This window comes from Pogoniulus pusillus, chromosome 1, assembly GCF_015220805.1.
Source record: "Pogoniulus pusillus isolate bPogPus1 chromosome 1, bPogPus1.pri, whole genome shotgun sequence".
Classification (NCBI taxonomy): Eukaryota; Metazoa; Chordata; class Aves; order Piciformes; family Lybiidae; genus Pogoniulus; species Pogoniulus pusillus.
Genome location: NC_087264.1, coordinates 30,027,605 through 30,053,594, shown reverse-complemented (window position 1 = coordinate 30,053,594; position 25,990 = coordinate 30,027,605). Strand labels below are relative to the sequence as shown.

General features: G+C 40.0%; 1 protein-coding gene across 10 annotated transcripts in view; it reads right to left on the bottom strand.

The window, feature by feature from the left end:
• The window catches only part of DPF3 (double PHD fingers 3), a 188,840-nt gene that overhangs the window by 43,738 nt on the left and 119,112 nt on the right, over nucleotides 1-25,990 (bottom strand). For 8 of the 10 annotated variants that reach the window (XR_010303031.1, XM_064147092.1, XM_064147121.1 and 5 more), the window contains 5 exons: nucleotides 20,849-20,976; nucleotides 16,568-16,663; nucleotides 15,486-15,524; nucleotides 11,854-11,932; nucleotides 1,515-1,652 (listed from right to left, as the gene is read on the bottom strand). Coding sequence is in view for 8 of the 10 variants with exons in the window: in XM_064147092.1 (XP_064003162.1) it covers nucleotides 1,515-1,652; nucleotides 11,854-11,932; nucleotides 15,486-15,524; nucleotides 16,568-16,663; nucleotides 20,849-20,976 (480 nt within the window). In the remaining 2 variants the exon portion in view is untranslated. The remainder of the gene's footprint in view (nucleotides 1-1,514; nucleotides 1,653-11,853; nucleotides 11,933-15,485; nucleotides 15,525-16,567; nucleotides 16,664-20,848; nucleotides 20,977-25,990) is intronic. The other 2 variants (XR_010303034.1, XM_064147114.1) reach the window with 1 other exon arrangement.

Genomic DNA, 25,990 nt, shown 5'->3' with positions numbered 1-25,990 from the left:
TTCTAGTGGGAGGTGTCCCTGCCTATGACAGGGGCTTGGAACTAGATGATCTTTGAGGTCCCTTCCAACCTAACCCATTCTGTGATTCCATTGCCCTTGGCCTCTATGACAAGCTGAAAGGCAGAGGACATTACCTTTCTTTGTCTGGACACCTGGGCAGGGCCATTATTAATATTAATTCAATACAGGTTTGAAATAGGCTTCTCAGGTATGCAACTATTACTGACTATGGCCAACACAGGAAAAAAAAAAGACAACAGAGATGATGTAAATAGTAGGTAAACAAAAGCTACTGGCTGAACACTGACATTCTCCAGCCTGCCCAAGCAGTCCCTCTTAGTGCATTGACTGCTCAAGCTTATCAACAGCTGGAGGAGTCAACATTACCTTCATTGTGAACCTACAAAACACAAATAACTAAAATGTGGAGCATAAAAGTGACAAATACATAGGGTCCGCCAAATGGAATCACGCTCAATGGCCCTTCAAGCTCAGACAGTGGCTAGTAGCAGATGCTTTGGAGGAAAGAAACCCTCTCCCACACATCCCTGGGGACAATTATCAATTATGCCTCTCAAAGAAAACGTTTCCTACTTCCATATTTCTTCCAGTTCTTAACAATTTTGGAAAGTCTGACTGGACATTTTTTCCCCATAAGCATTTTATTGCTTTCTCTATGTTGTCAATTACTTCAAACAAGGACTACAGAGTTCACATGGTGATGTCAAAGGACTTTTCCAAAGTGAACAAAGCTATCTACACAAATCCCAAGGTGAAGTCAAACATCATATAGTACTGCACACTAGAAAACTCAGAAACAGGGGCTTAGAGACTTGAAAAAAAAATCAGTAATAAAACACAGTTTCCTTGACTCTCAATTCTTATTCTAAGCAGCACAGTCAAATAGGGCCATATGGACCACTAAGATTTCTTGCAGCCCTGTATCAGAGTGTGGGGGATCTAGGCATATAGCTCTTCTTCCATATTCCAGCTCTCCTCCTTGCAGACCAGTACTGGCATTTTTTAAATAGATTTTCCCAAACTGTAACCAAGAAGCAACTTCTGGTGAAGTTGAAGGCAAAGCCAATTGGGAAGGAGACACAGGTGCTATGAATTTCATACCTAAAAACCTGAGACATGGATAAATGTCTCATATTCAAAGGCAAAATAAAGGTAACCCTATCAAACTACTGGATGTGTACTTCCTTAACATCCCTGCTAACAGCCACTGGGCAGGTCGGGCATCTCTTCTTTTTCCCTCACTCCTTGCTACCTCCTCCCCACAGGAGCAGTAATGGAAAAGTGACTTGCTGCAGAGATAATGCTGGGTTTGAAATGAATTTCTGACTAGCTGAGCCAGCGCCCGTGTGAGCTGCAGCTGATTAGCTCCAAGCATCCAGGTCCCAATCACTCAAGACAGAACCAGGCAATCACGTGAGCCTCCACAAGGCAAAGACAGGGTGGAGCAACATCCCTGGAAAGGATCTCAAAGGCAAAGGGAAAATACTACTCACGTTTGTGGTTTTCATTTCTGTGGACAGGGGAAGAGCGAGTCTCCTGCTCACGGGCTTCATCACCCTCTTCACTGGCGAGGTGGGTATGAGCATAGTGATAGCTCAGCCCAGGCCTGTTCTTGTAACGCTTGCCACAGACTGGAAGAAAGAAGACACGAGGGAGGGGAAGAAAGAATGGAAATATCAGTGTGATGTGCAGCAGTAGCCACATCCTCCCAAAAAATGTTCCTTTCTCCCCCTGAGAGCAGCATCACACATTCCACATGTCTGCCCAACACTCTTCAAACCAATACTGGTGAAAGGAGACAGAAGGCAAAACCTGCAGCTGCAGGATCCCAAACCAGCTTCTCCCCACTGTGCTGCCAGCAGTCCTTCCTACAGACCTATGCAAACATACATTCAGTTTCTGCAGCTCATACAGCCCTGATCTCCTCTGTTAAGATTACTAATAAGATGGCACACAAAATTAAATGGAACATCAGTTCCGATGTTGTTGCACAGTGCAAGGTGGTTGGAACAGGCCCGAGAAGAAAGGACATTATTTTCTTCATTACTGATCTCTAGAAAAAGGAAACAGTAGGGGGTTTTATAAATAAGAAAGGCTTTCTGTAATAAATATACTACGTGAATAAACAGCTTTATTCACAGATTCCTACTCAAGCCAAAGAGATGAAAATCAGGCCCAGTTTCTTGCCAGAAGAACATGTGCTAGCAATACTTGTTTGCCCAGGTAATCTTCATATTCAGCATCCCAATAAATAATAAAATGTGTGACAGAAAATCCTCCTGAACTTTTCCTTTAGGGCTAAATCAACAGATACTAAGAAGAGCATCAAATAATTTAGGGTGATGAAAGGTCTACATGTTCACAGGGAGCTCAACATAAGGGCAAGCTTAATCATAAGGTTCATTACAAACAAATTCAGCTACTATAAAGTTTTTAATTCATGTTATTCTCTCTAAAAGTTATCTCTTTTCATCTTCAAAGCAGTCTCTGAACAACCATTTTCTTTTATACAGCTGATCTGTCTAGCAAATACAATTACAGCCATTTTAAAAGATTAGGAAACAATGGCAAAGAAGCTTATTGCCCTTACTGCAAATTTTCACTTCAAACACATTTTCAGTCACTTTATTAGCTTCAATAACCTCAAGTACTTCACAAAAGAATAAATGTCCTGCCTGTCCTGCATAGCTTCCTTAGAAAGGTGAAGGAAGAGGTGCCAGAAGAAAGAAGAGAACCCAACAGTCTCAAATTCTGTGTCTTCTTTCCAGGCCCCTTGCAAAAGTCTCCAAGGAGGAAGTCATCATCCACTCCTAAGAACTTAACTCAGGCCCAAGGCTGAAAATATATCCCACAATGTATATAGATAATTACACCTGAGTCAGAGAATGTGTCCCAGGATTCATTAAGGAAACAAAACAAAAAATACATTTAAAAAATAATCCTAGTTATTTATTTACATATAAGTAAAACTTTCATTATTATACCTTTCTGCTACTACTCACAAAAAGCCAACTGATGGTCCATATTCTGGAAGAGGTGATAGAAAACTAACTTGAAGCCTATCACGATAACATAATTCATTCTCTGTTTCTTCTAGCTGATTTGCAAACTCCCTGAAAGAAAAATACTTTGCCTTATTAGAACATGTAAAACAACCTCTTGGTATGAATGAGTGATCTGGAATATTACTTTTATCCTTGCTTTCTCCAGTGTGCAAGGTGATGATCACACAGTCATCACAAAAGGTTTTTCCAAATGTAATGCATCCTTAGCCACCCGTTTTTAAGTCTTCAAATACCTTTGGTTCAGAAATGAGAATTCCTGCAGGAGGAAGAAGGGGAAAGCTGGGGAGAAATAAAATGCCCAGATTTGTATGCACATCCATTATTTGAAGCATTTGCCCTTGTTTCATATATAAACCTAACTCTATTGCCTGACATTTTGAACTAGACTGCTGTTAGACACATGCTCTCCACAAAATGTCAGTTTGGTCTTCCTTTTTCTAGTACCAGCCATGCATTCTTCTAATGCATTCTAGAGAGGGAAATTACTACTCCTCCTCCTCTGTGGTCCTACAGAGCAAAGGACAAGAAATGGACAGAGTCAAACAATAAAATATCCAGTCTCCACTTTCTGAATAGTGGGAATAGTGTAGTACAGAAGTAATCACCAAATTGGTAAGAGTTTACAAAATGCTCATTGTTTAAATAATTTCTGAAAGATAAACCCCCCTAATTGCACAACTGTTACAGCATTTCCTAGAATGGCAAGGGATCCCCAAGTCTAATGGGGATGTCCCTGCTGACTGCAGGGAGGCCAGACTAGATGACCTATAGAAGTCCCTTCCAGCCCAGCCCATTCTATGATTTATATTTCTTGCAGATCATTTATCATATGAAGTATCCTAATCTATCCCCCTTGCTTGTGCACATTTGAAGATGAAAGCTAAGAAAGAACTCTTCTGCTATGAATTACTGATACTGCTCAAGAACTTCTGTCTTGTTACTTTCAGGGCACTCTCAAGTGAACAGCACTCTTCTGAGAAAGGAGGCGCCACCAGCTCGGTCTTGCTCTCATACAGCTTGATCCTGTGCTAATGTTAACCTAGCTGCAAAATCAGGCAAGCTCTAAAACCCAGTCCCATTTAGCTGTGAGAGGGAGTTTTAAATTTCAAACCAAAAATATTTCTAGAAACTTTATTTCATTCAGCTCTGCCCGAAAACATGCCCACAATTCTAGCTCTAAATAGAGGTCTCCTGTAATTTTCTCCCTCGGTACACAAAAGCGAACTTGCATTCCCTGAAAGAAATTCCAAGGCTGTGGCCTTGCTTCCATTCCCTACACGATCCTACAGAAATTTTAGCTGCAGAGTTTAGAATGGTGTCAGAGATCAGATGAGTCTGCAGACTTGCCCTTCTCCAGGGAAAAACACACAAAAAAAGAGTAGTTTCAACTTCACCAGGAAAAAAGGGCAAGTATCAATACAAACAGAGGCAGTAGTAATTCTGCAGCTCAGTCCTTCCTGCTGCCTAAACTCTTTGCAATTGCCTTCAAGGGAAGAAGCAAGCTGAGACATGCCTAACTAAAACGTAATTTGGAGGACTTTATAATCAGAGCTGAGGCAAAGGCATTCTGCTTACACAATCTCAGGAGATCTTTTGTAGGGCCAAAGATTTGCAGCTTCCATCAGATTTTTTTCTAAGTGTCTAGACTTTTTTGCCTTTTGAATTCACATTCTGTCAGGGAAAAAGTCCATCAGATGAAACTGCAGAGATTTCCTATTTCTCAGGCAAATTAGACTTTTGCAGAGAGAAAAAGGTGTCATGGAATTAGTCAGGGAAAAGAATCGTCGGCTTCAGCTGGGACAAAAGCTAAGTCAAAACTTCATGGTTTCTCCAACATGTTTGATCTTCCTGGTTCACCTTAATCTCTTATATTCCAGATACAGTACATTTTATTAATCTACCATATCATTGTGCTAAGAAGTAGTTTCTATAAAAGGGCTATCATTAATAAACACTTAGCTCTTACATAAGTCTTCCCACTGCAAGATTGTCTTTTCAAACATTCATCTTCCTCCACATTCCTGAGTGGGAAATACTATTCTAATTTCGCTTCTGAAAAAAAGGAGAATCACAGAGGGGTTAAGTGATTTGCCCACACAGTGATTTTTGTCATTACCAGGACTGGAATTCTTGAGTTCTAGCATCCAGACCAGTGCTCACATCACACATTTTTCATTCTCTCAGCTGACAAAAGCATAAGCTGAACTGGTTTTCCCAGTCCAAAAAAGTATACCGGTGATTAGTTCTTAATGCTATGGAGCTCACACATAGCAAGTGAGAGTGTGCTTTCCATAAACTTTACTGGGTGGTCTTGCCTTTCTTTCAGAAGCATTGACCTTTTTTTTATCTTTTATTTTCCTTGCTGGATAGGCTCATCAGCCTTGCATGCAGTAGAGTTCATCCTGAATCTCAGCACTGGGAAGTTGACTTGATGTTTAATTAGGTGTCTGAGCCCAATGAAAACAGCAGGAGTTTGTAGAGCATAGCCCACTCCAGCTCCTTCTGTATTCAAAGATTTAGCTAAATCCTGATGTGAATGTTGTCTGAGGAACATGCAGAGTAATAAAGCAGCAATACAGAAGTAGAGGTCGAATGCCATAAATGGGGAAGATGGAGAGATTTTATTAGGCCACCAGACACCCTCCCATGATGAACATTACTAACCTTCCAATCTGCAACGAAGATGCTACACAACTGCATTGTGGCACCAAATGCAATCTACAGACAATCACAAGCATTGAATGCTTCATAGAAGAGAGCTATTTTCTGAGTTCTGGCCCATAACAGCCTGCAACTCTTTGAATAGGCAAATTCTCACTCTGTTTACATTTCTCAATGAGTAAAATCAATATAAAGTATGTCTCCTGCTTTGAAAGGGGATTTGAAGAAATCTATGACCTAAAAGACTTTCTCATCAAGTGTTTAGTGGCTGAATTGCTGTCATTTTGAAATTGGTACACGTTTGGTCCTTGGCAGGCTGTGAGCTCTGTTCCAGCCAGCTCTCCACATACATTTTGCACAATCTGTCACCAGTATGAGACAGAAGGAAACCACTGATGTTTTCAGTGGAAGCAGGATATTGGGAGAGCATCTATCCTCTTTTTTTTTTTTTCCCTTGTCACTGAATCTTGTCCCCTCATTGTCTTTCTTTGCTTTTCTTCTTTGCTTCCTGTTCTTCTTTCTCAACTGGGCCATGTCAAACACTAAATCTTAAGTGTACTGCTGGCAGGCTGTCATTCCTCAAAGTCATCTTCCTGTCCCACCATTCATTCCACTCAGAATAAACAAACAAACATTATTTGTTTTGTGCCAATTTCATAATATAATCTCCCCTGTTACAGTTACATACACACTGGCACATCTAGAGATCTCAAATGCTAGCCGTGTGTTTTGACCTCCTCTGATGGCAAGGCATTACGTTTGTCCCTCTCTGATCAGCGCAGTCATGCTGCACACTTCTGCTTTTAGAGCAGCTATTTACTAACCTATTTCATTGAAGATTTTGTGTAAGTACTAAATAGTTTTTGTTTCAGTGCCCCCAGAGGACAAATCTCTGAATCTCCTTGCTGCATTAAGTTCGTGGGAACGCTGAACTCCAGCACAAAACATGCACAAGTCAACAATATATATGTTTACATTTCAATATGGGAATTGCTAGCAGAAGCAAAGGAGAACACAAGCAGCCTGTACAAGTGAAAAACTTTCAACTATCAGAGTCCACTCTGTTCACCTCTTTCCATGTGCTCTACTCCAAACCTGTGTTATTCAATATTTTAAAAAAGAAAGTATTTTGTAACCTTGGGGTTTCTGCTAATCATGTATTCAATGTCAACTACATCAACTACAGTGTGACAGTTGTTTGTTGAGTTCATCTGAACAATCACCTTATTCTAGATCTTACTGCTTATTAACTACTTAGGGATTCACCAGAAAGGATAATACCAAGAGATGCTTTAGGGCTTAAACCACTAATAGTTTAAAGGGAAGCTCAAGTCACGATGGAGAGCTATAAGAAGCATGTAAAAACATAATTCTCTAACCAAAGTATTTTCAAAGCAGCCTGTCATTATAATATTTGACCTAAGGTCTGACCCAAGAAGCAGCAGTTAGTAGTGTTGGACTGTAAGAACTAAGACAACAGATTAAGTCTCAGAGAACCGGTAAAAATCCAGCTAATTATGATTTATCTTCTAGGCCTTTTGTATTCCAGCAAACTTTCCAGAGAATCAATGAGGTGCTTGTTAAAATGAGTGTGACAGGATCAGGTCTGTTTTGAGGAGATGAGAAAGAAGGCAAGTGAGTTAGCAAGGTAATTACTACAGCCATCACTTTGTGAACATACACAATAAAATAGTTCTGAAGAACAGGCTTCAAGAAATTGCTTTTGGCAAGTCATACTGGAACAGTGTAACGTGTAACTGATTTTCTAAGGAAATAAAAAAGGGACGTCCATTGAAGCTCAGTGGAATACATTCATCTTAAATCACCTGAACTATCTGAAGACTCCAGCCTTTTGATGGGAGAAACTACAACATTTTTAGTGCTGAAAGGGAATGGGGAAGAAAAAAAGTAACCTCAAAATAATATTTCAGTGCTCCATTGGATGACAAAAAGCAGGAGGATATTTCAAGCTGCAGTGATTTGGATGTAGGACCAAACATTTTTAAAAACAAAACCAATTTCTGTATAATTATTCAAAGTCAAGTTCAATGTGCCCACTTGGGGACTAGCCTTATGTGACCTGTAGGTACAATACAAGCAGAAAGTATTAGGGTAGTGAGGGAGGATGATTTAAACTACCTCCAGCTCAAATCAGTGAGAATTAGAAGCCTAGCTGGTTTTAAAACTTCACAAGGCTACTTTCTGCATCTTCAAGCACCTGAAGGAGTTCATCTGGGGCTCAGTTTTCCCCCTAAATTTGAATGGTGGAGTAGAAAGAATCAAACATGCAAAGAACTGATTGTTGGCAAAAGTATTGGAATAATATGTTTTAAATATCATACTAGTTTCATTCACCATTTTTTTCAAACAGCAACATAATTAGTAAATATTAATATGACATCTAGCATACAAAGAATACAGAGGATAAACAAAACAAAGCAGTGTAATAAGGAAACTAAAGATGATAGATACTCTGCCTGAGAAGAAAAAGACTACACAGAGAAGGCACAAGAAACTATAACAAATGGCATATCAGATACAAATTCACATGGTGGACAAGGATGAAAACTCCTTTGCCACTGAAACATGACAGCACTGGAGAGAAGAGTCTTGCACTGGAAAAGGGTTTACTCAACAACCAAAAAGGTCAGCCATCTCTGCACCTTGCTCCGATACATAACAAGGTGCATAAATCTCTAAGTTCTATAAGTAAATGTAATGTACATGTAAATGATCAAGCATTCATCTTCTGAACTACTTCTGTGCTCAGAACAGCACATGGAACTTGGTCCTGGCCACTGTTACTTAAATAAGACCCTTTGGTGATTTTTCATAGGAAAGAAAAGAGCTTAGCAAATGAGCTGAAGAAAACACATCTGGGAGAAGCCCAGACATAGAGAGATGACATTGTTATCCAGTAAGAACTGCTGGTCTTAAACTGCAGCAGATCAAATTCAGGTTAAATAACTAGAGAAACCTGAAAATGAAGGTTTTGATAAAACATCACCTTCTACAAAACAGTACAGGATCAGTGTCTCTGGGTACATGCAAGGTTGCATTAGTCACTGATCCGGCAGAGATCATAGGAAGGTTTCAGTCAGTTCTCATTTTGCACAAGAAATGGATCTGAATTCATATCTCGGCCTCAGAGGGACTATGAATAAAGGATAAGATACAAACATAAGTTGTTATGCTAAAATTGCAGTTTGTGCAGGAATAAAACTAAAAGGAGACAAAGACTTATTGGTAAAAGGAAAAGAAAGATGCAACTCCTTTTAGAGATGGGCAAGGGAAATCTTCCATAGATAGAGGGACAGAAAACAACAGTGGAAATACGTACATAGGTAAGTCTCTGTGGGAACATGAGAATAATGAAAGCAGACAAATGAGGATTGACAGCAGGGAAGTTATTAACTTGCAGAGATTTAGCACAAACTAACTGCTCTTGCTAAAGCAAGTAGACAACTGGAGTCAGAAAGCTCAGGTGCTACAACCAAGCACAAACAAGAATACAAGTTTTTAGAGAAAACTTCAGAGAAGCTTTCTTTTTTTTTTCCTTTTCTTTAAAGGTAAATAATGTAAAATAAACACCATGAAAATGTTAGAAATATTTTTAAGAAGACTGCTCTAGGAGAATTGACCATTTCACAGTTCCTCAGTTTATCATTTGATGACATGACATCAATCTTATTACACAGGAAATTATTTGTACACTCATTCACTCCATCCCTCCTTTAAAAATCACATGCCCAGGTTATTATGAACACTTGTGGTAGCATATCTTGCACTTCTCTTCCTTGGCATCAGAAGGATGGCTCTGCTCATCAGGTAATACTTTTGACTATTCCTTAAGGTATCTCCTAGCCAACTATTCAAGTTGTGTTTGGATTTGGCCTCATACAGCAGCTGACCTGTTCAGATCTGTTTCCATTTCCAGCCTGTACCCATCTCACACCAGGCTGCCTTGCCATTTTCATTATCCAAACCGATTTTTAACCTACCATGATTAGATTGAAATTTACCTAGAAAAATATTTAGCAAATAATTTCAAGGAAAAAAATATTCAAGAAATCTACCCAAGCAGGGATGAAGCCTCAACTTAAACCAGTTATGCACTACAAATTCTATGCAATATTTCTAGAAAAAGTACACAGAACAGGATGTTACTTCAGGATGATGGCATCACAACTGGGGCAGTTCTTCCCTTCTGCTTCACAGTCAAGTAAAAGAGTTCTGCTACCACATAACCCTCTTCTTAGCTATCTACAATGGAAAAGGAGCAGTCACAGTGCAAAGTCTGCATTCCAAAACTCTTTATGACTCACCTCTAACTATGTTTCCTAGAAATGAGATGTATCAGCCAAATTAAATAGGAAAATTTATATCTCTCCAGAACTGAAGTGGAAATTTATGTTCCAAAATCTAAGCCAAAGTAAAATTCCATCAGCACAACGATGTACCAGAGCCTTGACTTCAGCCCAGACTTCTGCTGCCTGCTTTGATATCTTAGATGTTTTATCCACACTGTGCAAATCACTACTAAGCATGTTGTGAGTTTTCTGTAAGATCCTAAAGCAAAACAAGATCATACAATAATGAGTCATTATGCTCAAAATGACTACCACTGACAAGTGTCCATGGATTTTTCAGGATGTTTCTGAAAAGAGATAAAGACAGTGATGCATATACCAGGCAGAGGAAAGATGCAGTTTTCAGCAAGATATGGACTGGAGACCCATTGAAGGCTTAGAAGACACATTTTAGTTCTTCCTGCACACAATGAAAACTATTTAATCTCAGTAGAAATATGACTCTTCATATCCTAAAGAGCTCTTCTGCCTTGATCATGTGTTCAGGCACTCCCATTCATGATTCTGTGTACAGGTCTCTCCACTTCTACTTGTTGCTCTTAGAATATTCTCCTTGCAGAGGCCAATCCCAACATGTGCATCGCTGTTCTGCTCCCACCATAAAAGAATATGATTCGATCATATGGAAGGTAGTTCTCATTTACTGTCCATGCTCCTAATTTCCCATGTTTTAAAAACTAAACAAGAAATCCATGACAGAGTGATGTAGTAATGGTTGATCTTTCAAGGTCAGTAACATTGCAAGACATGCAACCAGTGGATAAAGAGGGATTCAAGTTGTCCTCAAAACCACAAAATATTTTTGGATCACAGAAATGAAGACCTCCTGCTATTCTTTTGTTGGGTTATTGTCCTATTGTAGGATAGAAGGCACCACACAGAACAAATTATTATTGCATGTAAACCCCACAGTAAGCCTTTAAGATGGAAGACCTCAAGAGCGTGTAGGTAAGTGTCCTTCACATGACAAAAAAAGCAAAAAAGTCTATCAAAAGAAGAAGGAAAGCACTAAGAACTAAACCATTACCAAAAAACCACACAGTGTATCAAATATTGGACTCCTTCCTCATAATACACTCTCCTATCTTTCAGTCTGTGCATTAGGCTCTGGTATAATTTTTCAGCTAGGGCAATGCCTTACTCCATCTGAAGTCCCACTGTGAGATGTCAAACAGCATGGCCATATTCAAAGGGAATAGGTATCAAAACAAAGCATTCCACTTCTCTTTGTTTCTTAGGAGGACTCAACTCCTGATGACACCACAAGAGCACTGAGTGCAGGATGAGAATAAGACCTTTGAAATTCGGCCCAGTGAGATTTTAAAGGACTGAAGGAACATATATGAAGAGATACAACAAAGGTAAAGTACCTTTATCGGAGAATTTTGAGTTATGCTTTTGTTTGTAACTGTCTGAAACAGAGAAAGAAATAGAGGGTGAATCTTACATGGGGGAAAGGAAGACAAAAGGCAGAGAAGCCAGACAAAGAGAAGAAGAAAGAGAAAGAAAATAGAAGAGATGATTTATTATAGGACGAAGGGAAGTGTAGCTTTTCTGAGGACTTAATTTTATTTCCTCCATGCAAAACCACCAAGAACAGCAGCAGCAACAGGTGGCAAGCATGCAAGTCAGAGAGCAGCAGAGTATTTCGCTGGAAGGGAAACTATGAAACCCTGAGTGCACTGAGCTGGTAGGACCAGGCTGGAAGCAGAATCAGCTGCCTGGGTGCTACTTACTGTCACAAACATAGGGTTTGTCATGATCATCCTGGGAGGCAGCATCATTCCTTCTCCTGCCACCTCCAGATCCCCGAGCCTGCAAGGACAAGAGGAAATGTTAACATTATTCCACTGCCCCTGAGGTCTCCTTGTGCCCCTCACCCTCCTACGAAGAAAATGCATTATAAACTAAACAAATCCTCAGCTTCCATATAGGCTTGTCAAGAGTGGGCTTGACCCTCTCAACTCCTAAGATATACCCTATGTTAATAGACCTGGCAATGCAGTGGAAATGCCCTCCTCAGATAACCCAAACTGTTCATCCATAGCAGTAGGTCACTGCCAGCACATATTCAGTATCATCACACATTCATTTCTGAAGATGTTCAAATATCTTGCTTAACTGAATATGAATGAATAGATGAACAGGTGTTAGAGGATAAACACAATCAATAAATCAGCCAAAAAACAGGCCCCAGATAAAACAGAGGTAAAATTATTTCCTTAAACATTTTCCGAGTGGGGTTGTTTGGTTTGGTTTCTAGGTGAAAAAGCAATGTTTTGAAATGGCCTTCTGGTACAAAGATACCATGGCTAATTACAAAATGGAGCTTTGGCCAGTTAGTGGAAAAGATTAGATAACATGGCTACCTGCAATAGCAGAGCAGGGTCTCTCTGCAGTTCTCCGTTCCTACCACGTGCCAAGTTAGCAGCCCTGGAAACTGAAAAGCTCTATTTTTCCATAGCACAGACTGCTCTGTCCTGAGCTCCAAGAGTAAGAGTAGAATTCAGCGTCAAAGCTACTTGGTTCTTACCCTTCTCAGCTGAGATGGCAACAAGGGGACAGCTCATGTCTGTCCCATGTTGGATAGTGTGATGTGGAACTGGGAACCCAGCCAAGGCCTTCAGTTTTTTCATGCATACAGTGTGTAGATGACAATAATTTTAGAATTGCTCTTTATTAGAGGAAGTGATCTGCAGGTGGATGGCTAAATAGCCCTTTATTAAGGAGCTAGCTACTAGCTGCCAGCTACTTGTCTGCCAGCTACTCTTCCTGACTAAAAGCAACAAAATTGTTTCCTCTGCACCTCTTATTAAACTGTTGGTGTTTCTCACCCTAGACAAGGCCATATGACTCAAATCTTCTGAGCTACTGCATGTGAAAATAAGAAAGAACTTTGTCAAGTAAAGCTGGACAAGATGTAGAAATTCTGAGACTTAGTACCCCAGAGATAGGAGCACTGTCCCTCTCCTATGTATTTGGGATCAAATTACCACTAACCAAACTGTATTCCATTGGATATCTAAAGAGCAGGAAGAAGGGACAGTTTTACACTGGCCTGCCAAAGTCTATCAAAATGGGTATATATAAAAACTTCACATGTTATTTTCCTGGGATTGCCCAGGCCTAACTTAACACAGTCCTGAGGGCAAGACATGGATTTGCAGCTGCTTGGATGGCAATGTACTAGGCATGACCAATATAGCTCTGTCTTCTGTAAAGAAATCTGTGCAGATCAGCACACACATGTAGAGTGAGATTTTGCAGGGTAAACTGAGAAGCAGTTGCACCTTGAAAAAGACCTCAGCAACAACTGTTTGGTCTAAGCTACTTTAAACTGACCATATCACAAAAAAATCCTCTTACTACTCTGCAATATTTTCTTTCTCACTGCCAGCTCTATAAACTCCCTCTGGGCTATGAAATCAATCCCAGACTAGTTCCTTTCTTGCCTTGCTACTGCAAAAACATGCTGCAAGCTGAATTTGAGTCCATGGTAGCTCAAATACAACCCCTAGCTCACCAGAGAGTCTTCACAGGGACAAGTGATTGGTCCTTACTAAACATTTTTGCTGGCACCTGGATTAGGATCTAATTTCCATACTCTACCATCTGCATTGGCTTTTTGGGGCAGTGAAAAAGCTGTAAAGACTTATTTTTGTCACTGCTCAGTAGTTCTGCCTGTTTACACACTGAAAATGGATCTTTGGAGTAAGAAGGTGCTATTTTTACATAGGCACCTTTCAGAATAAGATGGCAATTTAAGGTCTGTTGCTTGGAGTTTTGCTAGTCTTACAGCCAGCTGTTTCCCTTCAAACTGTTCTCTACAGAAATGAAAGAGTACAGCATCCATGTCATGACCACACGTCAGATGTACTTTTTCATGCACTGAACACACGGGGAGATTTTGCAAGTCAGTGACTTCCAGTGAGACTTGGGTTCCTAAATGTTTTTAAGTGCCTTTGAAATTGTCCCACGGGATATCCAGCTGATGAGCAAACAATCCATACAGGCACAGCTGCACTCCTCTCCTATCTCCTAGCAAACTATCCTTCCCAGCTCCCACCACACTCTCCCTGTCCTGCAAAGATACAAAAAAAGCTCCTGCCATATGTCCATCTCTTCGGCTTTCAGTCTCCTTCCTAATGGTCCTATGGTTTCAGGGCTAGCAAACCCAACAGCTGCCCCAGAGGCACTAAACTGAGTGCCCCACTCCTGCTGTCAGTACTCCAGTCTGTTGAATTCAGTCATCCATGACTGCCTTAATTCTCCTGACAGGTTGCAGCAAAGACTATGAGACTTGATGAGTGAGGCCATGGAAGCCATGGCACAGCAGCCTTGAAGCAGCCAGAGACAGTAGCCAGAGGGACAGATGTAAAGTCCAGGATTAAAAATAAAATCATGCTGTAAAGAAAGGAAAGGGCATGTGCAATTTGGAAAGCCTAGAGCAGTAACTCTGTTGCATTAATCCTGCATTGGTGCTCTAAGCCCTTCTCACTCCTTCTCTGAATCCCCAAAGGCTGCATTCTGAGGGTCTAGTTTCCCATGCATGTCCTTCCCCTCTTCTGCCCTCTAAAAATACTCTATTTTTTCTTTCCCCAGAAACAAACTGCTGCCTAGGTTTCATGTTCCCCAATTTCATATCTTGACCCTCAATTCCCTACTCTGGGTCAGGCTCACATTAGAAAAGGGCTGATGAAGGGTGGCAAAACACACATGACAGAACGCAGCTCAGGCTTACCAGATTTTGACAGATAGAGAATTTGGCCCTAATTTTGAAATCCTAATATATACCCCATTTTGCTTTGGCTATTGGTGCTATCAAAACTGAAAATTGTTTAAAGTATTTGACACTCTTTAGATGTCTCCTTTTTGTACTGAATGAAGCCAGGGCACTAGCAGAGGAGGAGTTAATTGCAAGAAAAAGACAAGAGACCCTGCTGCTCCTGTACTTAACAAGGGACCAGTTCCAGGGCAGAAAATAAGACATAAATTTAAGCTTCAAAATGAATAGGACATCTACTATCCTCCAACTCTTTTTCCTAAACTAGCAAAGAAAACATGCTAAGACTTAGTCTGAAACTGTTTCCTGAACAGGAGAGTAAACCTTTGCACACAACCAGTAACTTCAGGGTTTTGTTTACGTGGGCCTAGGATACACGAGCAGAGCAAACCCCCTTCTCCTGATCAATCTGCCTCTTGAGCTACTCACTCCCTTTCAGTCACTCTAACCAGCATGCCCAGTTTATGTGAGAAAAGAGTTGTTAGCCTGGAATATTAGCTGATTGCTACAGTCAAGCCTGTGTGCACGTATAGATTCTAACTCCTGGTTTTGATTACTGGTTCACACAAATTTTCTGAAACTTACATTTTTCTGGAAAATTTTTTTCCAGGTGGGGGTCTTTGGCTAGGAAAGAAAGAAAGAAACTGGTTCAGGCGATTTTGAGAACAAGGAAGGTGAAATATATACTTATCCAATTATTAAAGTGCTTTGATCTCATATATTAAAGGACTTAAGCTCCAAAATAAAGAGGAGCAGAAAACTGAAACAACACAACAACAGAAGAAACCAAAAGAGAGGGTCTGATGCATAAATACATTTGCAAGTATTCAATGTGGTTTCACGTCTCTTTTATTCAAAAGCTATTATATCCTGCTCATTTGGCCTCAAATGTGGCCCTTCTTGCTTGACTCCTACAAACACATCAAAAGGTACTTCTAGAGCTCCTCTGCCCCTGCAGCATCTGCTTGAGCCAAAGACAGATGAAAATGCTCAAAACTTCTGAGAATTGTGTTTACACTTATTTAGATGCCTAGCTTACGAGGCCACAACTGAAAATGTTGATTCCAAGCTTTAAAATGTTGGCCTTGTTACTCAATCAGTGCCCTGATGACACTGTAAAAAGACACATTAGATAAGAGAAGGGACACAGACTCCCCTGGGGATAAAATATTGCCCATTTTAAGCAAGGAGAAACTTTGCCATGGGCTCAAGAGGGCCAGTGTCAGCCACAAATGCTGCCTTGAAAAAGGCTGCAAACCATATCAACATAGTTCAGTTTACTCTTTTTTCTTTTTTTTTTTTGGGGGAGGGGGGCTGCCCTGACTGAATTAGTTTGCTTTTCTGTAATTAATAAATGTTGTTTTAAAGTAAGAGCATTGTAATAGCAGAATGTCATCATGGTTGTTACATTTTACGTTCCACCTGTAAATACAGCATTATCATTTGCCCCAACCTTTTCCTCTCAAAAGTGCCTTTCCTTGGTCATTTTAGAAAAATAAACTGAAACAACATTAAAAAATGTTGACCATATGACTGAAAATTACCCACAGTGTTACCAGTATCAAATATTCATGGATATATGCTTGCCTAATCAACACATGAAAAATATACACCAGCAAGCAGAGGTTTTCTTTCCTGCTTTCCATTCCAGTAACCTCTCCACCTACCCGTCCCCTAGGCCTGTTCTTTCGTTTTGGAACATCTTCTTCCAAATCCTCTTCTTCGTTCACTTCATCTGCATTTTCATCATTTTCTAAAACCCTCTGTGGTTGAACAATAAACAGGAATGGTTAGAAGACAAGAAGATGACACATACACCAACTGCTACTCTTTACCACGGAGACTGCAGGTTATTAAATTACAGTTGATTAACGATATAATGCCAAATCAGATCTTAGAACCCCTACTTCTTTCCACTAAAGCAAAATCTGCTTTCCTTTCCACCCTAGGCTCTCCAGGGAGTTCTGATTAGAATATACCACAGATATCAGTCAACTATGAAAGGAAGTTTCCTATGAAATAGTAGTGGCATCAGCAATATCCCAGGACAATGCATGCAGAACTGCAGGTTCTGTCCAGGAAATCATTAGCAGATTATTTTTTCTGGTTGTTTAAATTCTTGCACTTTAAGTTGTTTTGTTTTCCTCTAATGTTGAGAATACTTTGAGGAGACAGAAACCTGTGGTTTTCTCTTTGGTAATTTACAGTTTTCTTTGTATAGCAAAAATCTATTACAGCATTTTTAGTGGATTGGTGGAAGTGACACATTTCAGGTACAACTCTGCAATCTAAAAGCAGGGGTCTTGCTGCATGAGAACGCTGAGGAAGTACAGGTCTCCAGAAAGTTACAGGAACAACAGCAATAGTTCCTTAAATCAATTATTTAATAGAAATAATAATTCATCATCTCACACAACTGTGAGATGTCCAGGCCAGGGAATTTCAATCCTTTTATCTTGATCTTTTGAAATGTAACCTCTACAGAAGTAAACACAGGCTGCCTGCCCTGAAAACGTGCACAAGTTGGACGTTCCATGGGCAAAGGCAAGACAACACCCACAAGAAAAAGTCCTGTTGAAATTCCCTCAACTCTTGGAACATCTGCTAGAAGTACAGAAATGGGCCCCAGCCACTCTATCATATATGGTGCAGTGCCATTTTTGTAAGAGACCCATCTGAAATGTCTAACTTATCTTTACCATGCCACCGTTCGTTTGTATTACAAAGCGCACCCATGATGCAATGCAGATCAGTGACATTAAACTGAATGGGAGAGTTTCCAGTCCTGCTGCATTTGTCCATTAATAGCTATTTGAGATCCAGCAGAGGGAGAATAGGAGCAAAGCACAGTTGCTTTCTCTCCTTGCTACTTACCTGAAGCATCAAAATCTGAATTTGTAAGGGAGAAAAAAAAAAACAGCCAAACAAAGAGATTTTTATGAAAGTCTGTATTTGGCAGACCAGCTACACAGGTCTACTTTTGCTTTACCTGTTAAATTGTTAAGACTAACACTGGAGAGTGTCCCCTTTAAAAAAGCAGGAAAATCTTTTAGAACATGGTTGAGGATCAAGTCTTCAACCATTGCAGGGTTTTATATTTTTAAATTGCAGGAGGTTATTAATGTGGTCAGACCATCACAAAACACAATTTCACATAATACTAGAGCACTAAATAGGAGACAGTGTAAAATTAAGCAAGTCCCTGTCCTGCAAACATAAAACACTTCTTAAAAATTGGTGCAATTGCATACACTCATTGACTTCATCTTAGGAAACTGAAGCACATGGGAAATGTTGTACATGAGAAGACCAATGGTATGTAAGAAAATAAGCAAACTTACTGATAAAAGTTTATATTTTTACATTTCTTCACATGTTAAGGTATCTCCGAAAGAAAGAGGAGGCATAACTGCATTGTATGTGGGATATGAAAGAGACAGTTTACAATAATAATGCTACACAAGGCCAGTCAAGAGAAAGATCACTTTCTTTGCTTAAAATTGCAGCATTAATTTAGGAAAGAGGTAAGTAGCCAAGTGTGAATTTGGTGATACTGCCAGAGTAATTAATGACTATAATCCTTGATTGAAAGTGCATAGCCTTTCCAGTGCACGGTCAAAGGGCTAATCTAAACCTTCTCCAGCCAGTAGTGCCTTATAATGGCCTTCCAGTATCTGAAGGGGACCTACAGGAAGGCTGGGGAGGGACTATTTACAAGGTCTTACAATAACAAGATAAGGAGTAATGGGTTTAAACTGGAAGAGGGGAGATTCTAACTAGATGTTAGGAAAGAGTTCTTTACAGTGAGGGTGGTGGAACACTGGAACAGGTTGCCCAGGGAGGTTGTGAATGCACCCTCCCTGGAGGTGTTCAAGGCCAGGTTGGATGAGGCCTTGAGCAACCTGCTCTAGCGGGAGATGTTCCTGACCATAGCAGGGGATTGGAACTGGATGATCCTTGATGTCCCTTCCAATCTAAACGAGTCTATGGTTCCATGATTCTAAATGATGAAGACACATTCAATACCAATTTACTGTAGGGCAAAATCCTCAACCCTGTTAAATACCAACTTTACAGCAGGTCCCAATGACTGCATCTGTTCAGCAAGGGGAACCTTAACCCTTTTTAACAAAGTAACTTTTCCCACGCTGACTTTCTAAAACAGCTTCTAAGCACAATGTACTCCAGTGCAGGTAAGCACCACGTCTTCTTCTGACAGATAGGAGGAGGTTGAGAGGGGGGCAAGTGACTTGGACTGAGGTGGGAATTACAACTATGCCTATCCCACCTGCTGACTCTCACCACCACTGAGGCTGGGCCCTTTCAAGTTACAGCACAGAAGAATATAGACCGAACTAGAACAAGATGTGTATTTTCTTAGTTGTCATACATACAAAAGACACCAATAATGAATTTGATCAGGTACAGTCTAGCTGCCTGGCACTGAAGCACAAGCTGAAAGCTGCCACCATTAAAGGCTTTGGCAATTGTGGTTGCATAGACTAAATCCAGACAAGCTGCACTTGCATGAGAAAGAATAGCAACACATGCCTTTTATATCTATTCTCATGAATAGATCCAGGTAACAGGTCACAGCTACAGCAGTTGAGATGATTTTTTTTTGCACCCTGCTCCATAATGCCAGGAACTGTGTCAGTTCCACTGGTTCTGAAGTCTCTTTCCTTAGGCTGCTGCTGGGAGGCAATCTGGAAGCTCAGATCACAGAGCAACATCATGCAAAGACAACTTGTTAATATCATAGGGATGTTGCATCATGACTTCTTGAGACCCTAAAAGCAGGTATAAATGGAGCTTTAGGAGTCTTAGCCTAACAGACTCAAATACACAACTGAAGAAGGAAATAGAGTGGGTCTCACATGAAACTTTTCCCCATTCCAAGAGCATTGAATGCTTCCTCTTTGATGGTTCTCTTTACTTGTGTAACTGGCAACTGAAGACCTAATTTTGCTGCCCATACACTTGTGAAATTCCTAGCAAACAGACTGATCTCTAAGTAGTATAGATTTGATACCTACATTCTTCTATTTCAATTGGCATGGGGCTGCCCACTGAAATTTTTACTGGGGTTAGATGCAACACGTCATATTTCAGTCAAAATTACCCAGTTTGACATGAATTCAAGGGATGTCATTATAAGTCACTAATAGACTCAAAGCACAATGGTGCTTTTGCATCTCCAAGGACATGACACTGCTCCTCCTGGAGCACCCTGCTCTCCTAGACATTCAAGATGTCTTTGTAGAGTGGCATGCACTTACCTAAGAACCCTTTATATTAGCTCAATTCTTTCCATGACAGACCCATGAATATGTTGCTGCTACTCGTTGTTACAAAATGAAATGGAATCTTGATAAATAACTTTGAAACCACAATGTGTGTGAAGAGGCAACGCTTCACATACCTGCATCAGTAATAATTACTGAGATAATTAAGGTCAGGATATTTTAAATTCTTTATTTTGCTTGTATACTTCCTGAAAGCTCCTCAGTATAAAGAAGGGAAAAAACCCCAAAGCAAGGCAACTACATGTTTTCTTTTCTACAGTCAGCAGCTGTGAATCTGATTCAAATTAGTGTCTAAACACACTTTAAATGTGAGGCACTAAAATTCAGTTTGTGGTTGGGACCCATCTCTGCTTGTCAGTTCTATATGTAATCATCTCACTGTGCTGCAAAACAAATTCCAACATAGGAGATGCACAGAACACAACCAGATGACCAAGATCCTTGTGTGAGATTCTGAGTTCATACAGAGCATCACAGTGTAGCACAATGCTTTGATAATGTTTTGACAGTAGAATGACATGGCTATCAACACATGCACTTTTCTGCACCAGGACAAAATTTGGTAGGCTGAGAAACAAACAAACAAACAAACAAAAAGGGTAAAATCCAGCCCTGCTGTCAGGGCATTGGATTCTCCTTTACCTGGATTTCTTGTATAGTGTCCTCCTCTTTAGTGTCTGTTTTTTTCTCTATTCCCTCTCCACGCAGCAAGGCTTCCAGAGTTGTGCTTTCTGAGGTGAACCCATCTTTCTTCAGTGGCAGATCAACTTCTGAAAAACAAAACACATTGACTGTATGTGTCTCTCCCAGACAGCTAACAAGCAGAAGGACAGAGATGACAAGGAGAAGACTGACAGACTTTCAAGATTGTTTTCTGTCTTAAGGAGAGTTCTTCAAGTTCTTCTTTTAACTGCTATGGACTTCATATAGGATTCATTTCCATCTTACTGAAAACCTGATGTTATTTCAAGTGCTGCGTTTGCTTACATGAAGAAAACGCTGGAAATACTGTATCAGGAGAAAATAAATGAATACAAAAGTTCTTTCTTTATGGAAACTCCCTGTACTTAAAAAAAAAAAAAAAAAAAAAAAGGACTCTCTAAAATACTGAAATAACAAATACAAAGATCTGATCTCCTGCAGTAGAAAAGTAGTATAATGCCATGTAGCATCTAGCACAGTTTATACAGCACAGCTTCAACCAGCATTCTCCTACGTCAGGACACATTCCATACTTGGGGAAACAGAAAAGTTCATGTGTGGGGCCAATTCCGAGAGCCTACATTGAAAAAAAAGCAAAGGGCAACATCTGGAGCAGCTCTACCTGACAATGCCAGGTATGGATTTCTCAAGTGCTTCCTTCCCTCTAAAATTATTTCCTTCCTCTAGGCCAACAGATTTATACATAATGTACAGGAATGATCCTCACAAATCAGTATCTGGTGTCCTTATCTCACAGCTTTGTCCTCTTCTCATCTTTAAGGATTTTGTGTTCCCCAGTCTGCCTGAAGCCTTTCTATCACTATGAGTTGTAAACTCTGCAGGGCAGAAATTCATGTGTTTATAAAGCCCCAAATCATTCCTGCAATCCAAATAATGAATGAATACTTCCACCTGGGACAGTAAAGTATAATCTGTTTCTGGGGGCAACTATGTCCCAGGAACATGTTTGTTTTATATATGAAAAATCTCAGTCAGCAAATGAGTCAAGGTCCCTGATCAGTGCTTCCACAACGTGCTTGCTCAAGTCTTCTGAATTGAGAGAGCATTGCTCAGCCAATAACCACAGAAAATCCAGCAAAAATTCCAGCAAATGCTATTCTATTCATGGAGGGAATGGCTGAGTACAAACCATGCAGAAAACCCAAACCACTCGGATTTTCAAAGGAAACTCCCAGGACAACCCACACAATGGGACAGGGTCAACTGTGGATTGATTCCCCTTCTCATCACAAGGAAGTCTATTCAATCAGGCCTCTGTTTTCAGCATTAAGCTTTTCACCATTATGCTACCTTCCCCAACTTCTCCCTTACTTGAGCTATAAAAAAAGGACAGAGAAGTCAACGGAGAATCATACAGATTGAATTTCTCTGTACGAACTCCTACTACCTCCTGCTGGATGCTAAATCTTGACATTTCAATGGAAGGAAGGGATTTTAGACTTGATTTATGTGTAAATCCCAACACTGTAATCTAAAGCCACTAAGAAAGCTCCATCATCAACTCTGGTTGTGGGCTTGGCTTCAAAGTCCTGTGCTAGGTGCAAAAGGGCATTTGCTCTACATTTAGAACCTTGTGAGACTGAAAAGCCCACGGGGTCATCATACATTCAGCAAGAGAAGAAGCTTCATGCAAGCTCAAGGGAATGGGAAACAAACATATCTTCACTGTGACAAGCTATGCCTGTCTGGATATCAATGCATTCAGCAAACAAATGCATTAGAAAACAACATGAATAAGAAGGGGTGAGGGCAAAGTACAATGTAAATGAACATATGTACATGTAAAACAACTCCCTGTTTGTTCCAGAGAGATTGAAGAGTAAGTCAGAGAGAAAGGTAAGCTTTAAGGTCAAAACTGCCAGCTGTCTTTAACAGGCATGTTTGTTTCATGTGACACTGCTACTTCCCACCAGCAACACTCCAGGAGACTCTTCCTCCAAACTCCCAGTGTTTTTTTAATTATTAAATTTAACATCCCACTGACAAGGCCATGTGAGGTTATACTTCTATTCCCAGCTCACTGATGGAGAGATTGAGTCTGCAAGAAGTGAAGTTAGTGACCAAGAAATCCAATAAAAAGAAACTCATGGCAGCTGCCTCCCTTTCTCCCACTAAGCTGACTGCTATTCAACCCCTTCATTTTTTTTCTCTGCTGGTAGCTTCTAGGAAACCATTTTCTTTCCTAAGTAGCTCTAGAAAGTAGGAAATGGCAGATGTCATTTTATCTGGAATGTAAAGTTTACAGCATAAAACTTTCTGAGGTAAAAAAAAAAACAAAAAAAAACAAAAACAACAAACCAACTCTTAGTATTAAGTTCAATCTTTGTAATGAGTTCAGTCATTCCTACAAGGGTAGAGTAACCAAGACAGGAAATTACACTCACAAACCACTTTTTGAATCTTAAGAGATAAAAGTCTTCAACAATCTAAAAGATACTTCAGTTAACTGAGAGAAATAGTTAACCACCATTAGGGAATCATTACCTTCATTCCACTAAATCCCTAAATTTCTCCTTCCTGTTTCACTCTCCAGGATTTTCTCACAAAAGCTAGAAAAGTATGTTTTGTTCTTATGCCTATACCCTAAAGAAAACTAAGAAGCCAACTCAGTGCTTCAAATGTAGTTCTCATGTGAAAGATCAAAGTTTGCCCCAGACTATAGGAAGCATGGTGGGGTCTGTTGCTCCCACTGTACTGCTTAGGAAGGTACCAGCCAGTGTCAGAAGCTTCAAATAAGGCCAGAGCAAGACTCTTCTAGGCATAAGAAACTAAGCCATGACCCCACACTTGCCACTGTTTCAATATTTGTTGTGCTATACCATGCAGTCACATCAGATGCTGCAGAAGTTATGAGTGTCTGGCAGGAGAGAAACGCAAAGGAAATAATCTACTCTGATACTACATTTAATCCTGATCTTTGATGGGCCAGTCCTGAGGGATAAATGCAGTCTTATTTCCAGTTATCCTAAATTTGGCTCTCCTAGAAACACACAGAGCAGCCCAGCCCTTTCTAAATTTTGGTAACAGTCTTGCCCTTGATGCTTTCCCACCTGAGTGAGAAAAATGTTAAATTCCTGCTTGAAAAAAATGAGTGTTTCACCTTACTTAGTGCCTGCTCCCTGTTCTTGCTATGAGATGGATAAAACAGAAGTTCCTGATCACACTTTTTTTGTCATTTCTTTTTATTCCTCTCCTTTCAAGGATAAACAGTCTCAGTCTTTTCTTGGTAGGAAAATAAAAGTAGTCACTTAGAACCTCTCATATCATCATTTCCCAGATGTTTTGCTGCTTATATCTAATTACTCCTTCAATCAATTTCTCAACTGGCCACGTAGAATTTAAGGAGCTTTAAACCCTTGGATCACATCAGATATTTTTTAAGTAGAAGTAATAACATTTACTATCCACTAATTGTTCTGAATTCTTTCTGTTGTAACTCTTAGTTTGTATCAGAAGCTCTTCTTCATAAATTGCAAGTTTAGAGGCCATAATCTTTATTACAAGTAATAGCTACTAGCAAAGGCACAGTAACTAAAAACTTACTTTTTCCTACAGAAATTTTTAGGTTTGTAGATACATTTCTTTTTTATTAATACTGTGAATACGATAGCACCTAGTTAGTGTAGCAGATAAAGGAAACAGTACCACATGAAATACCAGTGTCAAATCAACAAAACACATCAATGAAAAAGAAAATGTTATTTTAAGAAGTTTTCCTGTTCTAATAAACCATGGTAACATTGGTGTCACAGCTAAATATTGTACCCATCTTATATTTCAAATATCTCTGTGTGCACATAATTGAAATTAATGTTTCTTAACTTGGCAAAGTCCTTTTCATAGTGATTGAATTTACACAGCTATTTCTGCTTACCAGCTCAGTGCAGCAACCTCTCTATTTATCAAGGTCCTTAGACCATGGTGGCAGAATCTGAACAAGCATCCATGCCAGCACCATTCATGTATCTATTTTCTATTCAACTGCTGCCTCCAAAGAAGCACATTTGCACAAATCCTACAAAACTGTGGGGCTTTTTCAAGTTTTGATTCACAAAAATAGCTGCAAGTTCCTGTCCTTAAATATGCTACATTTGGTTTACAAGGCCTTGGGAGCTAAGCAACTTTTCAGTGTCTCTTTGAAACATAAATTAAAAACAACCATCCCTTTTTCTATACAGTGCAATGTACTTGTTTTACAATGGATCATTTCCATCTCCACAGTAGCAGCTGCCACCCAAGCCATCATCTCTGTGCACTCGTAAGCAGCTCCATTTCCAGTTCTAATTGGGAACAGAGATACTTATTGGGTGAGTTCCAGCATGATCTATCACGCCAGAGACAGCTACTATGCAAACCAAAGCAATCCGGCTTCCAAAAACCCTCTTAGACAAACACTGACTTTGCACATACATTCTTGCCTTTTTGTTTCTTGGTGCTGGTCTTTTGGAGCATAAAAAGTGCCAGAGGAAACTATATATAAAGAGTCCACACAGTGCTGTTGAAGATGGACAAATCCAAGGATGCTACCTTAATAACCACTACCTCTTTAAAAACATATAGGTGGTCTAAGAAAGCCACCTAATTCACAGCAAACAGAACTACTGCTGAGTGAGTGCAGCCACTAAGCTCATTAAGAGGATGTGGCAGGATGTGTCTGAAAGTGCAGTGCAGTGGCTCAGCAAGCAATTAAATCCCATGACAGTTTAAAATGAGAATCTATCAGTGTCACAAGAGTGTGAAGCCTCAGCATCTCTGCTGCTCCCACCCCCAGCGTTTTATTTATGACGGCGTATTGGGAACATGGGAAGTCAAAAAGATTATAATGAAATATGCCATATAAAAAACAGATTAAGCCTGCTCTTCTTTGGGGAAATATGCAGAGAGAGAAGCTGTCTGTTAGCTGTCGAGTTTGCAAAAGATACCATCTTTTGGGATGGTGCTCTCTGCCAGCAGACAGAATGCCTCAGGGGAAATGGTGGTGAAAAACCTAGACAAGCAGCATCCATCCATCCATCATATGCTCATCTCCACATCTCCAAGGCACAAATATAGTGTTAGAGT